Source organism: Lolium rigidum, chromosome 3, assembly GCF_022539505.1.
Source record: "Lolium rigidum isolate FL_2022 chromosome 3, APGP_CSIRO_Lrig_0.1, whole genome shotgun sequence".
Lineage (NCBI taxonomy): Eukaryota > Viridiplantae > Streptophyta > Magnoliopsida > Poales > Poaceae > Lolium > Lolium rigidum.
The window spans coordinates 310,071,276-310,089,438 of record NC_061510.1 but is presented as its reverse complement, the minus strand read 5'-3'; the positions used below and the strand labels follow the sequence as shown (position 1 = coordinate 310,089,438).

The 18,163-nt window shown below is 51.1% G+C and overlaps 2 protein-coding genes across 2 annotated transcripts; both read right to left on the bottom strand.

Moving 5' to 3' along the window:
- Positions 1 to 12,753: 12,753 nt before the first annotated feature.
- On the bottom strand, positions 12,754 to 14,105 carry LOC124696840 (B3 domain-containing protein Os03g0620400-like). Its single transcript, XM_047229501.1, has 3 exons — positions 13,784 to 14,105; positions 13,496 to 13,644; positions 12,754 to 12,969 (listed from the first exon to the last, which is right to left on the bottom strand). The coding sequence occupies exons 1-3, from the start codon at positions 14,031 to 14,033 to the stop codon at positions 12,754 to 12,756; spliced, it is 615 nt and encodes a 204-aa protein (XP_047085457.1). The 5' UTR covers positions 14,034 to 14,105.
- Positions 14,106 to 14,589: 484 nt separating this feature from the next.
- On the bottom strand, positions 14,590 to 16,541 carry LOC124696839 (B3 domain-containing protein LOC_Os12g40080-like). Its single transcript, XM_047229500.1, has 5 exons — positions 16,364 to 16,541; positions 16,035 to 16,159; positions 15,586 to 15,823; positions 15,168 to 15,338; positions 14,590 to 14,721 (listed from the first exon to the last, which is right to left on the bottom strand). Exons 1-4 carry the CDS (start codon positions 16,539 to 16,541, stop codon positions 15,262 to 15,264), a joined length of 618 nt encoding a protein of 205 aa, XP_047085456.1. The 3' UTR covers positions 14,590 to 14,721; positions 15,168 to 15,261.
- Positions 16,542 to 18,163: the final 1,622 nt, after the last annotated feature.

The following is an 18,163-nucleotide window of genomic DNA, read 5'->3' as shown; positions in this document are numbered from 1 at the left end:
CGATTACAATATAATGCCGTAGGGCCATCGGCATTCAGCAAAGCTTTCACGTGGAGGTGTCGTATCTTGCATGAAAATGGGCAGGGTGTAGCTAAAGCAAGTAGAGGGATGCAATGCTATTTAAGAGGTTTTCTTCTCTGGGAGCTTGGTCGACTGATTCCAAAAGCAGGAGCTAGCGAAGAGAGGCAAAACTCAATGGATTGAAGAAACTAAAGTACGCTGGAAATTGAGCATGCGACAAGTCCATGCTAGTAGCGAACACACAGCACACGAGCTAATGATATTTGGGGTGATTTTCTGCTCTCTTAACGAAGCAAATGTGAGCAAAACCGGTCCTAGCTATATATCTGTCCCCTTTCCCCTTGCCTCGCTACGACCTCGCCTTATCTTTTCTAGGGTCAAGGGGGCCAATGCCCCCCCCCCCATCACACCCCACTCAAGAAAAACAATATAACTAGTTTAAGCATGACTACTGATTTTAGGCCCCTCAAAATGTGCATCATCCACCACTACAAAAGACTTAACAGAATATTTGTATTCTGCAAGAGAAATATATCTATAATGTAGTAGGAAAGTAAATAATCTTTACAAATATATCGATAGTCTTTGTAATCTTGATGAAGACATTAAAAACTACTTACTTTATTGATCGAGTGAATTGCATACTATCATATTTATTTCTAGCAGAACAAAATTAGAGAAGCAAGTGATTCATATGCAAAAAAAATGAGTAGAAGGGTAGACATATTTAGCACTGAATTAATAACAGATGGAATATACTATCTCTATCAAAAATGTATGATGGGGCAAGTAGAACTTTTGGAAATCAAAGAAGAGCAGCTTGAGGAATGACATCGTTATGTGGTTGGGTCGTTATTCTCCACTAATGATTCTTACATAACCTTCGAAAGACACATAAATGCCGTTGTCGTTATGCATACTAGATGATACCCCGCGCGTTGCTGCGGGAATTAGATGCATCAAATATTAAGCATTTTGCATTCATCATATATTATCATTGGAGAATATGTGGTGGATAGAGCATGCATGAAGGTGACCAAGAAGAACATATGGAAACGGAGAAAAAGTTATTGAAACATAGGAGTAGCTTATATGAGGATTTACATTCACATTTATTGCCATAGGATTAAAAGCATTACCTATAACTCATGCTTAAAAGAAGAATTCATACGCTAGGTTGATGCCCACCAATATTAAGTAAAGTGATATTTTGAGCGTTCACAATCTGTACTTTGTTTTTTGAGACAGATGGACTTATAGGCCTGCGGCTAGTTATTGAAGTGGCATGCTAACAGGCAGCATTCAAACTTGTGCCATCAAACTGCATGTGAGTGGGGGTGGAAAATAGAGTACATCAGAGAGCAAATGTTTCTGTGTATCTTATTTTTCATGGCCTCGTCTTAGGGTACAAAGAAATACCTTGGGTACATGCTTGCCATTCAGACTTGGAAGCAATGGACTCCAAATTTCCCTTTCTTCTCATGCATTTAGTGCCAATCTGAGCTTAGGTGGTGCTCAATGTCTCTTAATTGTAACTGAAGTCACACCGTGCATTTTGGATCCATATTCCCTTCCAGGTAATGCTACTCTAGACAATCATCTATCGCTTTGTAATATTTTAGAAACTTCTCTTTCTAGTCCCCTATGTCGCAGCCTGCCACCGCATTCATGATGTTAGATCTGAACTTCATTCCTCCACAAGAATTGCCTGATTTGAACATGATCCTAGAACATGCTCCCTGAAGATGATCATGATGCTTGTGTGTAAAGGAGGAGAAAGGAAACAGCAGTTCTCTTTTCGTGTGTAAAATATTTTTTTGATTACTGCAATCTAAACCAAGTGTAATGGGATAACACAATAAGTTACAAATGAACTGATGCAGTACTTCTTGACAATTATATTCATGAGTGTTTCTTCACTACAAGATTCATAATTATGAAATTTATGAGCTTCTGATTGCTATGGAAGCAAAGAAATGCACATGCCTTCAACAATAGAAGACCGCAATGCACAATTTATGCGCTGGTTACAAAAATCATAGAAAAGTAATAACTTGTAAGTATAGAAAAATGTAACATGTAAGTATAGTAGCTAGGTCTTCAATTTGTTGCATGGGCAGACAAGGATTACCCTACAATATCGATCCTAGACAAGTGATATATTTCAGCATTCAAACACCTCCGGATGAGGTTGCATGGAATGATAGATAAAGATTGTCAATGAAGAGAAAATATCATGAGAAACTCATCATATTCCATAAACATAGCAGGCGATGGATCACTCTTTGACATCTTCTCTGTTACTTCTTTGGAAACAGGGGGCATATCTGCAATTCACGTTAAGGAATAATTATTTTTGTGCAACCTAGTAATGAACCACTATTCAGGAATTCTAACACCATAACCGTTGACACACATATGTCAATGCTAATAAGACAAAACACAATATAGAAAGAACGTAAATAGCACAACAGTGTCAGATCAGGGTAAGATGTGACAAAAGCATTGGTTTGTTCTTCCTTTTTGTGTTATCGCAATATTGCATTGCTAACATGTTTAACTTCCTTTGGTCCACGCCCAACTGGCATATGTCTGCCTACACAAGGAAACATTTTTTCAAAATAAGTGACATTACAAAAATCTAGGATTCATTATGATTAAAAGGATCTTTCCATCATCACCATGATAGAATTCAGCTGGCCAATCACAAGACAGAAAAAGAAACTGATAGTAGAAATGCACGATCGATCACCTCATGGACATGGAATCAAACTCTGTAGCTATGGTTGACTTCCATAGTGTAATCAAACCATCAGAGGTGCATCTAGTCTCCTTAGTAGACCTCTTGGAAACATGCTTTCATCCTACTTTACAAATAAAGCCACATTGGCCGAACTGATAAATGGTGATGATGAGAACCTCTTACACAAGAGATAAACGATAAATAAAAAAGAATAAGAACCAAGAATTTGCCACCGGCAACAAGAACGAGACCGAGGTTAATAGTGCTCCACGACGATGCCTCCATGTGTGTAATGACGTGACACGCTGCCGTCGCAAAGAATGACGGTCAAGGGTTTTCACCGTGGAGCCCTAACACGGAGAAGGTGCCCTCAATGCCACCCCCAAGAAAGTAACAATACCCACATGCATAACGTTGGCGCCAAAACGTAGCTAGAGCTTTCACCCGAAAAACCTTCGTCCATGCCCACCATCGGTCTACACTCTGTCCCCAAGCTCGGCCTTCAAAACGCGATCTTTGCCTAAGCGCCAACACAATCAGGGACTCCCTTATCTACGACTTGCCACCAAAATGACCAAAGGACAGGACCATCACCAACACCACGTTGCAAGCCGTAGAGCCACCTGCACAATCCACCACCCGGGGCGAGGTACGTCAGGGAAGGAACAACCGTCGGACTTGGCCACACTGCAAGCCATTGACTCGGGCGAGGTAAGTCAGCGAAGAAACAATCGTCGGACATGGCCAGGAAGCAGCCAACCTGAGGGGTTCGCCCTCCACAGATTGCTGGCCGGACGCAACAACAAGGACACAACATGCCCTCTTCGGGCCCATCCAAGCCTAGATCAGACCCTTCAAGTTCCCACCACCGCGTTGCTGCACCAGGGCCACCCCTGCCTACCAACCTCCGCCTCCGTTTGTAGCCACTCACGCACCCTACGACCACCTACGCTAGAAGCAGTGTTGTGTGCTGCGCCACCGTCGCTTGGCCCGAGTGCATTGCCATCGCTGCCCGCCGTGTTGAGGCAGTAGCGGCCGCCTTGGACGCGCATCCACGCCAGCCGTAGTCAATCGTGCCACTCAGAGCCAGGACCTCGCTGGCCACCAGCAGTCAAATGTGGGTCCAACCAATGCCGCCATCGGACCACCACCGTGCAACCCTCTCATGCACGTCCACGGCCTCCCCTGCCAGCATGCCTCACGCCAGCACACGCTACCCACCACCGAGCGAAGGGAGAGTTATCCCCGCCACCATAGACACTGACCAGGCTTCGCCCATCAGCGCGCCTCGGCGGCAGCGAGGAGAGGAGAGTTAGGTGCAGTGGCCTTCGTCCAGCGCGGCTAGGGTCTCCCCCTTGTCACTTGTGGGACCCTCACGGGAGGGGGAGGGGAACGATTATTTTCCATATCTATTTAACTGTTGGGGTTTTAGTTTAAATTAGCTCAAATATGAACTAAACCACCAACATTTATGATGAATATTAAACGGTATCAGAGGCAGAGGATAATTCAACTTTTCTTCAGGTCAGATACTAGTACAGTTTCTTAACAAACAGTCAACAACCTTAACGAAACATCAAATAATTCCGCACTTGGCTCTCTCCTCTCATGGCAGGGTATCACATAGTTTCAGCCATACAGACCTAGATAATTCCAGTAGTTGGTTGAGCTATAGCAGCACACCCGACTTGCGAACGAAATGGACCCTCATCGCAAGACTTGCCGTGCACGGTGCTCCTCTTTGCGAAGAGGCAGATGTCTCCCTGGCGCAGGTCATTGTCAGAGGCAAACTTGGACCATCCTTCATGGATGGCTTTACGTTTTGGAATGACGTATAATGTCGTGTGCCACTCCTTGTCCTCCAGCTGAAGCGTGAGAGTTTAACCACTGCTTAGGTTGAAGCATATTCCTCGCAGAATTTCTAGTCAAAGTATAAAAGTGTCAATGGCAACTGAAAAATGGACAATTTCAGGTTGACACCAAATGCAGCTGATAAGAAGTGGGCTAGGCATACATGTTTTTCGCATTATAAGCTTGACATGTCACAGAATTAATCAGTGGCCTACTAAACTAGAGATCAAAGAGCGACATCCGAGCACCGATGCACTCGTGGGGGTTGGCGGCTGGAGATGGAGCGAACCGTTACACCCATCCGTACGGGGGTTGGCGATTCAAACGGCGACGGTACGGGCGTTGAGATCTGCGGCGGGTCTGGGGACGCCCCGGCGAGGCATCTAGACGCGGTGGGAGATGCGGTCTGGGTCGCCGGCGGCGGGACGCCGGAGCTGGTGCGGAAGGAGCCGCTGGGAAGGTTCTGGTCTTCTTTTTCAGATCTGGAGAGTGAGGATGAGGCGGACAACTTTGCTGGCGCTTCCGGGGAGGAGGGACCTGATCTGGCTTCGCCGTCGTCCTCTCCGCCGGCGCGTGCGACGCTGGGGAGTTTCATTGCTCGGGCGGCAGAGCTGGGGGGCTCTCTCCGTCATCGGCGGAGGGCGGCCTTCGCTCCCGGCGGGAAGGGATCCCTTTTCGTGGAGCGGGGCGCTTTTGGCGCCTGGGAGATGCTTCGGGACGGCGGCCGGAGGCGCGGCGTAGGCCGGCGGCTGGGGCGTGCCTGGGGATGGCGCGGCGCTCGGCTCCGGCGGTCAGGGAGTGCCGCCAGCCAGAGGAGGCTGGCCGGCACTCGGCGCCGCCAGGGGAGACGGCGGAAGTTGGTGGCCGGGCCGCCGCGGTGGGCCTCCCAGCGGAAGCTCCCGTGTTGGGCCTGGAGCTGGATGCTGCGGCCCACCCGCTGCTGCTCCTGAGGCCCTTCGTGTCTGGGCCGGAGGGGGAGTTTTCTGGCCAAGCGAGGCCCTTGGGGCGGGAGGCTGCGGTGGTTACGGCCCGGGCGGAGCCTGGCCCGGCCCACCTGGCCCAGTACACCGGGGTTAAGTGGATCTGGCTTGCAAAGGGATGCACTTCACCAGACTTAGGGTTCCCTGCGAGAGCTTCGGAGGTGAGGCGGCGGCGAAAAGGGGCAAGGCAACTGCGCAAGATTCCTGCACCTCCTCCGCTCTCACGCTCTTTTGCGGAGGTGGTTCGCATGGATCGACGGGGCGGAGGACGCGGCGGCGAATGGAGAGGTGACCGGAGTGACGCGAGAGGCGGGGCGGGCGGCGACCGCGGCGTCGAGCGCGGGGCGGACCGCGGCGGCGGCGGCGACGGCCGCCAATCCTACGGCAACAACAACCTTCCAAGCAATGGCGGCCAGCGCTCCTACGGCGACAACAGCAACCACGGCGGCGCCGGCCAGGGAGGGCACAAGCGGCGTTTCGAGGATGGGGATAGGCGGTGGCAGTCGTCCGAGGGGCGCCAAGACGGCGGCCGCTGGGGTGAAGAGGAGCAGCGTGGCAGGGCACTTGCGAGGGATGGCGGGAGAAGGAGCTCCCATGAGGGGCCACGCGACAGGAGTCATCAACAGCCGTCGGGGTCGCGGGGCTGCGCCGGGGGTGGGCAGGGAGCCAACCACGGCGCACCGGCGGCTACCGGGAACAAGCCACCGGCGCAGGGAGCGGCCGGGCAGCACAAAGGCAAGAGCAAGGCCAAGGGAGCTGGCGGGCAGCAGCCGGGCCAGGGCAGTGGCGGGGAGTGCTTCCGATGCGGGCGCGCCGGGCACTTCCAATCGGAGTGCGAGTTTGACCCCCTATGTGTGCTGTGTAGCAAGGAGGGCCACATCTCGGCCAACTGCCCAACTCGTGGGAAAGAGTTGAGGCTGCAGGCGATGGGTTTCGCCATCACCGGGGGTGGCTTTTACAACATTGAGGTGGAGCCCATCCGGGACGTGGAGCAGGGCGACCAGTTTGTAGCGGTCATCAAGTTTGACAAGCAGCAACCGCGCTCGGCGATTCAGCTATCCGATGAGCTCAAGAACCTGGTTGATGATCTATGGGATTGGCAAGTGTCCAAGGTGTCGGAGTCCGAGTTTACGGTGCGCTTCCCCTCCCGAGCTACCCTCAAGGTGAGTACCGGCAGCGACAAGCTTTACCTACCATTGAGCAAGGCCGAGGTCAGCATCAGGGAGGCTTTCCTCGCCCCGAAGCCAGGGAAGGCCTTTCCCTCTACCTGGGTTCAGCTGACAGGTCTGCCAAGGGACATGATCGAGAAGGACAGGCTGATGGCCGGCATGGTGATGATCGGCATGCCCTTGGAGGTTGACGAGCTCTCTCTCCGGAAATGGGCGACGGAGCTGGTGAGGATGAGGTTCCAGTGCCGGTTCCCTGAGCGGGTCAAGGGGTCGGTGCAGCTCACGGTCAACGGCGAGCCGTACACCATTGGGGTGCAGGCGGAGTTGGGCCGGCGGGGCCCGGGTGGGGCTGAGGATGGCGGGCCTCCTAAGCCGCCGGCTCCTCCCAGGGATGATGCTGGGCATGATGAGTCGGAGGAGCACAGCCACGAGGCGTGGAACCGGCACGGATGGAAGAAGAGTGGCGACAAGGATCAAGGCCAGGGTGGCGAGGTCAAGTCACAGAAGGGTGGGGATGAGGGCGCGACGAGGCTGGCGGCGGTGCTGGGCTCCCTCAGCATGCCGCAGCTGAGCAGGGCGGAGGCTGGGCTCTTTAACCAGTATGGCTCCAACTTGCGTGTGTTCCCTGCGTTGGTGGCCGGGGAGGCCTCCAAGGCGGTGATCACGGAGGTGGACGCGGAAGGTGTGGCGACGAAGAAGAGCTGCGCTCTCGACGTGGGCTTGGACGCCGACCTACTCTCAGGGGAGACGGCGTCGCAGGTGCTGGACCCGGCGTCGGACTGGGTGCCGTCCAGCCCTTCGGTGGACGGGCGTGCGGGGGCCCTGGCTGCGCCCCTGACCCCGCTGGGACCTCGCGGGCTGGCGGCGGGCGCTGGCGGCTCAACCGGCGTGGCGTCGGAGGCCCGGCAGTTGTCTGTTGGGGTGGAAGTGGTGCAGGTTGGTGTGGTGCCCCCGGCGGCGCGTGGTCGGCGCTCCAAGACGATCACGGTGGACGTTGGGGGGAGCAGGCCCGGTACCAAGACGGCGAGGAAGAGCTCCAGGAACAAGGGGATGGCGGCGAACAAGCCGATCATGGAGAAGGCGCAGAGGCGGGCGGCCGAGAAGAACCTCGAGACAGGTAATTTCACCGCCCTTGATTCTCTTTCCGATGATCACTTGCTTGCGGTTGCGGCGGACAGTTGTGTGGTCTTCACTCTGGCGGCCGGGACGCCGGTGGAGGCCATTTCTCTCATCAGGGCTAAGGAGTGTGTGCAGGCGGCGTTGGCGGAAGTTGCCGCCCGCAAGGAGCTTGAGCTGGCGGCGCGTGCGGCCAGGGAGGCTGCGCAGCCTGTCTCGGTGGAGGGGGAGGGGACCCTACCTGCCGGGCCAGCTGGGGCACCGGTTGCGGAGGCGCACTCAGCCGGGGTGGCTGAGGGCCTTTTGCCAGCAGCGGTGTCCTCCCCTGGACAGGGGTCTGGTTCGGGGAGGGGTGTGCGCGTCTCTCGCCCACGACGCGCGACCTTAGCGGTCAGGAAGGGGCAAACAAAGAAGAAGTCGACCAAATGAGAGCACTTGCGTATAATCTGAGGGGCTTCGGTCGCGAGGGGCGCCGGACTCAGCTCAGAGACTACATGCGTAGCAACCGGCTGGACATCCTCGGCCTACAAGAGACGATTAGGCAGGATTTTACGGCGGCGGAGCTCCGGAGCCTCGAGTGCGGGGGACAGTTTGCCTGGAATTGGCTTCCAGCAAACGGACACTCGGGAGGCCTACTTCTAGGTTTCCGGGACTAAACCTTCGAGGTGGGGGAATGGAGGAAAGGGGGTTTCTTCATTTCTGCTAAGATTCTCCAGCGCAACATCAACATGATTTGGTGTTTCATGCTGGTGTACGGCCCAGCGGACCATGGGAGGACGGATGAGTTCCTAGGGGAACTGGAGAGGGCGGTCACCGACTGTCAGGTCCCTCTGGTGATCGCCGGCGACTTCAATCTCATCCGCTCTGCTGGGGATAAGAGTACCGACAACATTGACTGGGCTAGGGTGCGCCGGTTCAATGATTCCATTGCTGTCATGGCTTTGCGGGAACTAAACCGGGCAGGGGCTCGGTACACCTGGACCAACAGGCAGCTTAACCCTATTAGGTGTGTCCTGGATCGGGTCTTTGTGTCCACAACCTGGGAGGCGCGCTTTCCGCTTTGCTCGGTCACGGCCGTTACGAGGATTGGCTCTGACCACAACCCACTTCTGTTGGACAGTGGGGAGGCAGTGAGGTGTCCACCACCACGGTTCTTCTTCCAAATCTGGTGGTTTAGTGTCCACGGCTTCGGGGAGCTTGTGCTGTCTAAACTCAACCACTTTCTGCTTGAATTTGGTCCGCATCGGGATTGCATTGAACTATGGCAGTGCGTGGCCTGTAACCTGCGACGTTTTCTCAAAGGCTGGGGAGCCAACCTAGGCAAGGAGAAACGACTCTTCAAGGAGAATCTGCTTTCCCAGGTAGAGGAACTGGACCGGCAGGCTGATGGGACGGGTTTAGATGAGGAGGGTTGGTCCCTTAGGTATCATCTGGAGGACCAGTTGCTCTTGGTCGACCGGATGGAGGAGGAATACTGGAAGCAGAGGAGTCGGGTGCGTTGGACCCTCGAGGGGGACTCATGCACCAAATACTTCCACGCCATCGCCAACGGCCGGCGGCGGAAGTGCTCCATCCCGTGCCTGCTTACACCTCAGGGGGAGGTGGACGACCAGCGAGACCTGATGGAGCATGTCTATGACTTCTATCGGGGGCTCATGGGGGCGTCTGGGGAGGAGAGGGTGTTCTCCTTAGCTTCCGACCTCTGGGAGAGGGACAAGAGGATCTCGGAGGGCGAGAACCTTGCGCTGGAAATCACCTTCACGCTTGAGGAATTGGATGAGGTCCTCCTGAGTATGAAGCCGGACTCGGCACCGGGGCCGGATGGTCTGCCGGTCCTTTTCTTCAAGAGATTTTGGGGAATCTTGCGAGGACATATTCTCACGCTCCTGAACGACTTTGTCCTTGGTAGGGTGGATGTGGCGCGGCTCAATTTTGGGATTATTACGCTGATCCCCAAGGTCAAAGGCGCGGATACTATCAAGCAATTCAGGCCCATAGCTCTTATTAATGTCATTTTCAAGTTTGTGGCCAAGGCTTTCGCTATCCGTCTGGCGCCGCTTGCTCATAGGACGATCGACCGTAGTCAAACTGCGTTTATCTGTGGGAGATGTCTACATGAGGGGGTGCTAGCTTTACATGAGATCATGCACGAGCTGCGAGTGAAGAGGCTTGGGGGCCTCCTCCTCAAGCTTGATTTTGAGAAGGCCTATGACAGAGTCAATTGGGACTTTCTCCAGGAAGTGCTGTTGAGAAAGGGTTTCTCGGCCATGGTGGTCCATCACTTGATGCAGTTGGTCAGGGGTGGCCAAACGGCCATCAATGTTAATGGAGAGGTGGGACCTTTCTTCCGGAACGCTCGGGGTGTGCGTCAGGGCGACCCACTATCCCCGATCCTCTTTGATTTCCTTGTTGATGCGTTAGCAGCCATGCTGGCTAGGGCTAACTTGGTAGGCCACATCAAAGGGGTGGTGTCGCATCTGATCCCCGGGGGGGGTCACCCACCTGCAGTACGCCGACGATACGATGATCCTGATCGAGCCTACGGATCTAGGCATTGCCAACCTCAAATTCCTCCTCTTATGCTTCGAGAACATGTCGGGTCTGAAGATTAACTTTGACAAGAGCGAGGTACTGGTGACAGGGGTCCCAGCTGAGGAGAAGCGTAGGCTGGCTAACCTTCTGAACTGCAAGCTGGGATCCTACCCTTTGCGGTACCTTGGGCTCCCGGTGAGCGGTGGTCCGCTTAGGGTGGCGGACTGGGAGTTCCTCCCGAAAAAGGTGGGTCATCGGGTAGATCCCTGGCAGGGCCTCTTTCTGGCCTCTGCGGGGAGGTTGGAGCTCACTAACTCTTGTTTCTCGAGCCTACCGATGTTCGCTATGGGGGTCTACCTCCTGCATGACTCGACCCACTATGCGATGGATAGGTCTCGGTCCCGATTCTTCTGGGAAGGAGTCGGGAACTCTAGGAAGTACCACATGGTCGATTGGGCGACGGTGTGTAAACCTAGGGAGGTGGGGGTTTGGGGATCCTCAACACCAAACTCATGAACATTGCGCTGATGCTCCGGTGGATCTGGAAGATCTACCAGAACGAGGAGGGCCTGTGGGCGGACCTTCTTCGGGCCAAATATCTTGGCACCCATGACTTCTTCTCCAAGGAGGTGCCGGTGAGGGGATCACAATTCTGGAATGCCATCCAGAAAATTAAATGGCACTTCAAGCTTGGGGCGAAGCATTCGGTTCACAATGGGAAGTGGACCTATTTCTGGAAAGACTGGTGGGTGGGGCCGGGGCCCCTTCGCGCCCGGTTTCCGCGCCTGTTTAGCTGTTGCACCCACCCAGATGTTACGGTGCATGCGACCAGGGTGCTAGAGGGGACTCCTGGCGAATGGCGCATCCATTTCCGCCGCCAGTTTAGTCTTGCGGAAGCCGTGGAATGGGACAACCTGTGCAGAGAAGTACAGGCGCTGCCGGTGGACGAGCAGAATGACAAGGTGTCCTGGGCACTCGAGAACTCTGGGATCTTCTCGACCAGGTCCGTGTACCATGGCCTCTTGCAGGGGGCGGCTGTCACACATTTCAAGGAGATCTGGCGGACTAGGGTTCCCCCTAAGATCAAGATTTTCATGTGGCAGTTGATCAGAGGGAAGCTCCCGTCTTGCGAGCAGGTGGCCAAGAGGATGGGACCCTCCGATGGCCACTATGCGTTGTGTGGAGAGATTGAGGACTGTAATCATATCTTTTTCACCTGCCACATGGCGAGATTCATGTGGGTTGGAGTTAGGAAACTCCTTCATTGCGATTGGAACCCGGCAGGGGCTGGGGACTTCATCGCGCTAGCACAGGGTCTGGCAGGCCCCCTTCGTAGACTAGTTTGGTTCACCTTTGCGACCCTTAGCTGGTCGCTCTGGAATATTAGGAATAAACTAACTATCGAAGGGAAGTTGATCGGTAACCCGGCTGACGCTTTCTATCATATGCTTATCCACATGCAGTCATGGAGGGTTCTGGTCAGACGGAGGGACAGGGAGCTGCTGGACGTGGCGCGGGACGAGCTCAGGAGGCTACATGCGAGGACTAGAGCTGCATTTTAGTCACCTTTCGACCCGTTTCAGGGCGTTGTATCGAATCTGTTGTTCTAGGATCGTCTCTTGTGGTGTTGGCTAGGGGCCATGTACTCCTGATCTCGGACTGGGCCGTGGTTGTGTGGTTTCATGTTGCGTTCTTGTATCCTGACTTTGTATGGTGTTGGTAGCTTTATCTATAAAGCTGGGCCAAGAGGCCTTCTATTTAAAAGAGCGACATCCATACTAGCAGTCAAACAAAAGAGTGTATTTGAACTCACCAGAATAATGTGTCTGCCAAAACTAGAAATACAGGCTTTGGTCATCACTGCCACATAGATAGGAAGTTCAGATCCAATTGCTTGGACTTTCTCCTGAACTTTCTTCTCAAGTGCCCCAGTCAGATTTACCCGTTTTGCTAAAATATAGGGAAGCCGGGAAGGACCTTGAAAAATGGGCCATTCTCGTAATGACAACCGAATAACCACAAGTACTTGAAAACATGATAAAAAACTGGAAGGTAATTATAATAGAATGACCTGATTGTGTATGCGGGGATGACGTTGAAGCTATCTACTATCTTCCTTGTTTTTGCACCACAACCTGGTACCTGTTTCTGCCACCAAGGTGACCTTCTACCATCTTCTCTCACAATGTGAACATCGTCAGAGCTGGTCAGATCAAATGTTTCAATTGTACGAGGGGGTGGATCAGTAATCTGAGCTGAATCTTCACCAGTGTTGTAGACATCTTCCATGGCAACACATGGAGAGGCTTTCTGGCAACCGCTTGGGTCCAGCGGAGAACTTTCAGGCGAGTTTCTCCTTGCTACTGAAAATGAGGATGTCATTCTTTTGTACGTGATTAGCAACTACAAAAGCACCCCAGCCAGATCGGAGGACAACCTGATCCTCACTGTGCTTGCTAGCTCCAACAGTGTATATGTGGCAATTAGGGGCTACTAGTTTGATAGTACTACTAGCTGTCTCCTCTTTGAAATGGTCCACAAGCTGTAATCGTATGTTCTTCAGGAACAAAACAGAAAAAAGATGAGAATATGCAGTGCTGACCAATAGCAATAGGTCATAAGAACTGGAGTAGCTAACAGAACAAATAAATTATCCAGGACGGTGTGGTTTGAGGTTCTCTCGTGGATCCGATCCACCTCAGGTCCTCCCACGGTGGAGGGTGACTTCGCGGAGTGGTGGTCGCTGGCTGTGCGGACCGCCCCTCGCCAGCTGCGCAAAGGAACTTCGTCGATAATCATGCTTACGGCGTGGTGGATATGGAAACACCGGAATGCGGCGGTATTCGACAACGCACAGCCTTCGGTGACGTCCCTATTCAACGACATTAGGTCTGACGCGCGGCAATGGGCGGACGCGGGAGCCCGTGGTGTCCGCCAGCTCCTCCCCTAGACTAGTTTTTCTTGGGTTGAGTTGTATGGCCGGGTGTGTCCTTTCGGGGGGCTTGTACATATAACTCTCTTTTCTATCAATGCATCGAAACGCAAGGCTTTTGCGTTTTCGCGAAAAAAAATTTGTTTATCACTGCCACATACAAGGGGATCTCAGACTTTATTGTGCGGGCAATTTCAAGAACTTTATCATCTTGTTCCAGGATTAGATGGCATCCAGTTGGCATGATATAGTCAAACTCAATTGGCATATGAACGTGTCCTGGATTAGGCGCAGCTTGTTCTGCACATCAAGTTTGGTACAATTGTCACAAAATCATTGCAAAACTTTAAGAAGAAAATTCATCTGCACTTTTTTTTTCTTTGCTTGTTAAAACTGTTACAACTGCTTCTAGTTCAGTAGTTCAAAAAATAAAACTAACCATTCGGCAAATGAAGACCACAAGGCACATTGGGAGGAAAGGCTCCAAGAAAATCTGAGGGTTGTCGAAAATAGGAAGCCGTCTTCTCACAGCCGTCTGAATCTAGTATACGAATCTCAAAGTTGGAGTCCCCAATGTACATGAACAAGAATGTGTCATTTTCTTCTATCTGGTGCGCAGCAACAAATGCATCCCAGCCATACCCAAGAACTGCCTGGCCCATCTGCCAGTTCACCACAACATCATACATGATACCATTAGGAGCGATGAGCTTAATGGTGTCAGAGATCCTGCCTCTCAAATGGGCTGAAATTTTTCGCCGTATATGCTGTTGCAGGACAAGATAATAGGTTAAGTGTTATAATTTCTCATCATTTGAACATTTTTGGGACATTGAGTTTCAAATATTTGCAGGAAATGCATGCGCCATTTTCAGATTTTATGCCTACCCAAATGACATGGCAAGTTAACCAAAATAAACTCATGCACCACATCATGGGATAAACATTTTTCGTCCAATAGTGTTTTCCCCTCTTCCTATATTCTAAACCACTTGATGGCAAAGCCAAACTATACCAGGAAAATTTAAGTATATACAAGGAAGCCCTTTAAATATTTAAAAATGCTCTCTTTTTTGTGAGGAAGCCCTTTAAATATTTAATCAAGGAAAGAACAGCTTCACTAGTGCATATATTATCTGAAGCAAAATAGAGAGAGGGGGATGCACATCTAGAAGGAAACGCTGATTCAGATGAATCTGCAGAAGAATTGATTAGGAGTCCAGGGAAGGGTTAACTCACGATGCTATTCTTGAAATCATCTGAAGCTAGAACAGAAAACTACGGCTTCTTCTCATCCTTCCTGTGGTCCCAATAGCAATGATCCCTCCACAAAGCACAGCCCTCACAAGCGGCGTCCATCTCGCCTCTCGCAGTACCCTGGTGGACAGAAAAATCGGCCACAGATGAAGAGAAAGGAGACTCGTTTCCACATATTTCAAGACCGAAGGATATCAAATGGTAGTCCAATTAGGATGCTCAGCAATTTTATTCTTTTCGGAAAGGGGTCTCTGCATCGAGTGATGCACACAGTTTTTTATTAATTAAGTTGCAAAATCCAACGGCCGAACAAGTTCGACACTTCGACCTGGAAAAGAAAACCCGAGGCCACATAAAGGGAAAATTATGAGGGCATGTAGAACAACTCAACCCATCATTAGGTCTACATATAGAGCAGAGAAGGTACGATCAAACAACTCAACTCATTCAGCTTGTTACTGAGATGAAAAAAGAAGAAGTCCCACACACCAAAATGGAAATCTAGGCGAGTGAACCTCAAAAGAAAGAAACAATAAACAGGAGAGGTGCTCAAACTAACATTTTACCTTAGAACAGTTTGAATAAATAATCCCCATCTTCTCTAGCTCACACAAAAACAGGGTCCTAATCCTACACCTTTTATCTGCTATTCCCGGTGAGCTAAAATCCTAATGACAGTTGAAACAGCACATGGAAGTACAGCTTATAGCATGTCTCCTTGCGGCATGTTTGATCACCTGTAGACATCATAATCAGTGATCATAAACGATATTAGAGGCAGAGCAGAATTCAACTTTTCCTCAGTTCGGATACTACAAGGTTTCATAACAAACAGTAAAAAACCTAAACAAAACGTACATAAAGTTGTTCTGCAGTGGACTCTCTCATGGCAGGATATAAGCGAGTTTAAGCCATACGGACCATAGATAATTCCAGTACTCGGAACAGCAACATGAACTAGAAGCTTGTGCTACAGCAGTATACCTGAGTTGCGAACTATATGGATCCTCATCACAAGAATTCTAATGCCCCTCTTTGCAAAGAGGCAAATATATCCCAGGCGAAGGTCATTGTCGATGGCAAACTCCGACCAGCCTCCATGAATGGCTTTACTGTTTGGCCTGACGTGTAATGTCGTGTCCCACTCCTTGTCCTTCAGCTGAAGCGTGAGAGTTTGATCTCTGCTTCGAAGATAAGCTGAAGCATATCCCTTGCAGAATGCCTAGTTAAAAGTTTCAAAGTGTCAATTGCAACAGAATAAATTACTGCTTCAAGTCGGTGGCTAATTCAGCTGACAAGAAATTTCCTATACATGCCAGTTTGGCAAGTAAATTGCAAATCAGGGTCTTGAAATTTCAAGAAAAGAATCAGTAGAGATCAAAGAGCCAAATCCACATCAGCATTTTTACAAAAGAGTATGTGTTTGAACGCACCAGAGAAAAGAGGTTGCCACCAACACAGCATTTGATCACCACTGCCACATAGATGGGAACTTCAGAAGCAATTGCCTGGACTTTTTCCTGAACTTTCTTCTTCAGCAACTCATTTAGAGTTATCCCTCTTATTAAGCATAGGATCAGTTAGGCATATTCCATTGATTCTATTGATTCTGTATATCTCCGTGTAATAGCTAGGATAGGATGTAATCCTCCATATCAATGGCTGATCGCTTGTGATCATTGCCTTCCTTTGATGTACATGTGTCTTATATAAATAGACAGCCCCACGATGGGATCATTCACGGCAAAATACTCATCTTAACTTGGTATCAGAGCAGAGTTCCCGTCTAGGACCTGCGATCTCGCGATGCAACTCTCCACTTCCGCCGGCGCCACCAGCTCCACCAATACCTCCACCACCTCCCTCTCCGCGTTCCTGGCTGCCGGCGCGATCACCTCAACTCTCCCCACCTCTCTTCCCACGCAGTTCACCAACACCATTACGGTGCGCCTCGAGCTCCAATTTTCTGCTATGGAGGACTCAGGTGATCCCCAACTTTGCCGGCCAGGGATGGCTCGGCTTCCTCGATGGAACCTACGCGGCACCGCCAACGACGATCACCACTAAAGTATACCCAACGATTCTTTCACCATTTTGGCATTCCCATCGTGTGCGTAAGGTCACTCGTGTATAAAGTTGCTTCAGGCTTTTAACTCCCTAGACAAAAGAGGAAAGCGTATTAGAGCATCCCCACTCGTTGGCGCTCCCCACGCCCAAATCCGGCGAAATTTTCGTCCGGATTGGATGAAGATTTGGCGTGGGGAGCGCCGAAGTTCCAGCCGTCCCCCCGGCAGGAAACCCCCAACCTCGACCATTTGACATATTTCAAACAAATTCAACATAAAATTTAACAAGTTCGGCAAACAAGAGGACGAGAATTGCTGAAACAAATTCGGCGATAACAGTACAATGTTTAACAAGTGCTGAAACAAATGAAGCACACAATTTCACAATTTTTCAAACAAATTAAGACAGACTAGTTGGCGTCGGCGTTGGCGTTGCCTCGGAGCCTCCATATGTGCTCCACCAGATCATCTTGCAGCAGCTGGTGCATTGTAGAGTCTCGAATCTCCTGGCGCATAGCAATGAAGGCGGCCCATGATGGAGGCACCTGGTGATTAGGCTGTGCAAGAGGACCCTCTCTCTCATATGGTGCTTCTAGCTCAGCCAGAGGAACCGGATGCTTTCGCTCATCTTCAATAATCATGTTGTGTAGGCACACACAGCAGTTCATCACCTCCCACATCTGATCTTTGGACCAAGTCATAGCGGGGAACCGGACGACAGACAAATCTCTGCTGTAGGACACCAAATGCTCGCTCGACGTCTTTTCGGCAAGCTTCTTGTTTCTTGACAAACTCGCAAAGTTTGGGGGTGCTAGGATTGGAGATCGTCTTCACAAATGTTGCCCACTTTGGATAGATACCGTCTGCAAGGTAGTATCCTTTGTTGTAGTGCCGACCATTGATCACATAGTCCACCGGGGGAGCATGACCCTCAACAAGCTTGGAAAAGACCGGGGAGCAGTTTAGGACGTTGATGTCATTGTTGGATCCAGGCATACCAAAGAAAGAGTGCCAAATCCAAAGATCATGGGTAGCCACCTGCTTCAAGTATCACGAGTGCAGCCTTTTTTGTGACCCTTGTACATTCCCTGCCACGCAAACGGACAGTTCTTCCATTGCCAATGCATGCAGTCAATGCTTCCAAGCATCCCTGGAAAACCTCTAGCTTCATTTGTTGCAAGGATCCTCTGAGTGTCTTCGACAGTGGGTGATCTCAAGTAATAGTCCCCGAACACTGCTATGACGTCCCTGCAGAACCGGTAGAAACAATCAAGGGCGGTGGACTCCGCCATGCGAAGATAGTCATCTGCAGTATCACCGGGAGCTCCATACGCCAGCATCCTCATAGCCACTTGTGCACTTCTGCAGTGACGAAAATCCAACCAAACCGAGTGCAATCCGCCTTGCATCTGAAGTAGGGATCAAAGTGGCGGATGGCATACACAATTTCCGAAATAGCTTTCTGCTCATCCTGAAACGACGCCGGAAAACACTCT